Source organism: Corvus brachyrhynchos, unplaced genomic scaffold (assembly GCF_000691975.1).
Source record: "Corvus brachyrhynchos isolate BGI_N302 unplaced genomic scaffold, ASM69197v1 scaffold1061, whole genome shotgun sequence".
In the NCBI taxonomy this organism is placed as follows: Eukaryota; Metazoa; Chordata; class Aves; order Passeriformes; family Corvidae; genus Corvus; species Corvus brachyrhynchos.
The window spans coordinates 82,259-84,482 of NW_008236140.1; the positions used below are offsets into that span (position 1 = coordinate 82,259).

The 2,224-nt window shown below is 63.3% G+C and overlaps 1 protein-coding gene across 1 annotated transcript in view; it reads left to right on the forward strand.

Moving 5' to 3' along the window:
* Positions 1-1,037: 1,037 nt before the first annotated feature.
* LOC103614472 (SWI/SNF complex subunit SMARCC2) overlaps positions 1,038-2,224 on the forward strand; it is a gene marked incomplete at its 3' end in the record, with an annotated part of 9,146 nt that continues 7,959 nt past the window's right edge. Inside the window, exons 1-2 of the mRNA XM_017731472.1 lie at positions 1,038-1,119; positions 2,034-2,178. Of these exons, the coding sequence (XP_017586961.1) occupies positions 1,038-1,119; positions 2,034-2,178 (227 nt within the window). The remainder of the gene's footprint in view (positions 1,120-2,033; positions 2,179-2,224) is intronic.

Consider the following 2,224-nt stretch of genomic DNA (forward strand, 5'->3'; position numbering starts at 1 on the left):
GGGCACGAGGCTCAGAGCAGGGACGGTGCCCCAGAGGTGCCGGGATGGACCCTCGTGGCCCTGGGATGGTCTGGGGAAGAGCCCCGAAGAATGGGGGACAAAGCCGTGACTGGGGACAGCATCTCAAAGACGTGGGGACAGCACCCCAAAGAGCAGGGGGTGGCACCCTGATACCCGGGGACAGCACCGGTGAGCTGGGCACATGGCCCTGATGGCCAGGGACGAGGCTCTGAGCGGGGATGGTGCCCCAAAGGTGCAGGGATGGCCCTGGGATAGGGTCCTGGAGATCCGGGGAGAAGCCCCAAAGAAGAGGGGACAAAGCCCTGATTGGGGACAGCACCCCAATACCCAGGGGAAGCATCCCAGCAGCCAGGATGTCTCCTCAATACCCAGGGGACAGGGTCCTGTTGACCAGGGACAAGACCCTGAGCAGGGACAGAGCCCCAAAGGTCCAGGGACAGAGCCCCAGTACCCAGGGACAGAACCCCAGTGACCTGGGGACACGGCCCCAATGACCCTGATGAGCAGGGACAGTGCCCTAAAGGCCCGGGGACAAAGGCCCAGTGACCCACAGGCAGCGCCCCAAAGACCTGGGGACAAAGCTGAGTGGGAAAGGGGCCCCAGAGACCCCAAAAAAGGCCCCAAAGAACAGGGAACAAGGTCTCGAGTGGGAACAGCATCTGAGTAGTCAGGAACAGGACCCCAGTATTTGGGGACAGCACCCAGGGGCAGAGTCCCAGTGAGGTGGGGACAAGGCCTGAGTGGGGACAGCATCCCAAAGACGCAGGAGCAGCACCCCAAACCTTGGGGCAGAGCCCCGGTGAAAAGGGGACAAGGACAATGATGACCAGGGACAAGGTCCTGAGCAGGGTCAGTGCCCCAGAGATGGGGGGACAGCCCTGGGGACATGTCCCCAATGTCCCCAAAGACCTGGGGACAAAGCCCCGAGCAGGGACAGCACCCCAATAACCCGGGGACAGCCCCAGTGAGCTGGGGACACGACCCCGAGCAGGGCCAGCGCGCAGAGCCTCGGGGCCATGGCCCTGGTGACACCGTTCAGCTTTCGGGTGACTCGGGGACAGCACCTGACCATGGACAGCAGCCAGTGCCAGCGCCCTGGTCGGGGACAGCCCCTGCTGTGCTGGGGACAGTGCCGGGGAGCCTGGGACTGCGTCCTGCTGGCAGCTGTCCCCAAGGACCAGGGGCCAGTGTCCCCAGCAGGGACAGTGCCCGGCCAGGAGCAGTGTCCCAAAAGGGACAGCACCCAACACCAGGGGACACTGCCCCAGGGACAACCCCCAAAGAACCTGGGGACAGTGTCCTCTCCTGGGGACAGAGCCCGAGGAGGTGGCACCTGGGAGAGGGGATGGGACCCCGGCAAGGGGGTGGCACCCAGAGATGGGAATGGCATCCTGGTGGCATCCTGGTGGAAGCCACACCTGGGGATGGGGGACACTGCCAAGGGGGGGGCACCCGATGGCGGGATGGCACCCAGACACGGGGATGGCACCCTGAGGTGAGGATGGGACAACTGGACAAGGGGATGTCACCGCAGGGAGGGGACGGCACCCTGACAAGGGGATGGCACCCTGGTAAAGAGATGTCACCCGGGCAGGGGGATGTCACTCTGAGGAGGGGATGTCACCCAGACAAGGGGTTGTCACCTAAACATGGGGATGTCACCCAGACAAGGGGATGGTGTCCCAATATGGGAGTGTCACCCTGACAAGGGGATGGCACTCAGATGTGGGGATGGCACCCTGAGGAGGGGATGTCACCCAGACAAGGGGTTGTCACCTAAACATGGAGATGTCACCCAGGCATGGGGATGTCACCCTAGCAAGGGGGTAGCACCCCATGAGGGGGTGTCACCCAGGCATGGGGACCTCACCTAAACATGGGGATGTCACTCAGACAAGGGGATGTCACCTAAACATGGGGATGTCACCCAGACAAGGGGATGGTGTCCCAATAAGGGAGTGTCACCCTGACAAGGGGATGGCACTCAGATGTGGGGATGGCACCCTGAGGAGGCGGTGTCACCCCACCAAGGGGGTGTCCCTGTCCCCCTGACCCCCCTTTCCCGTTACAGATCAAATGCTTCCTGGATTTCAAGGCGGGGGGAGCCCTGTGCCACATCCTGGCAGCCGCCTATAAATTCAAGAGCGACCAAGGATGGTGAGCACCCACCTGCACCCATCGGGGAGGGGGTTCTGGGGGGTTC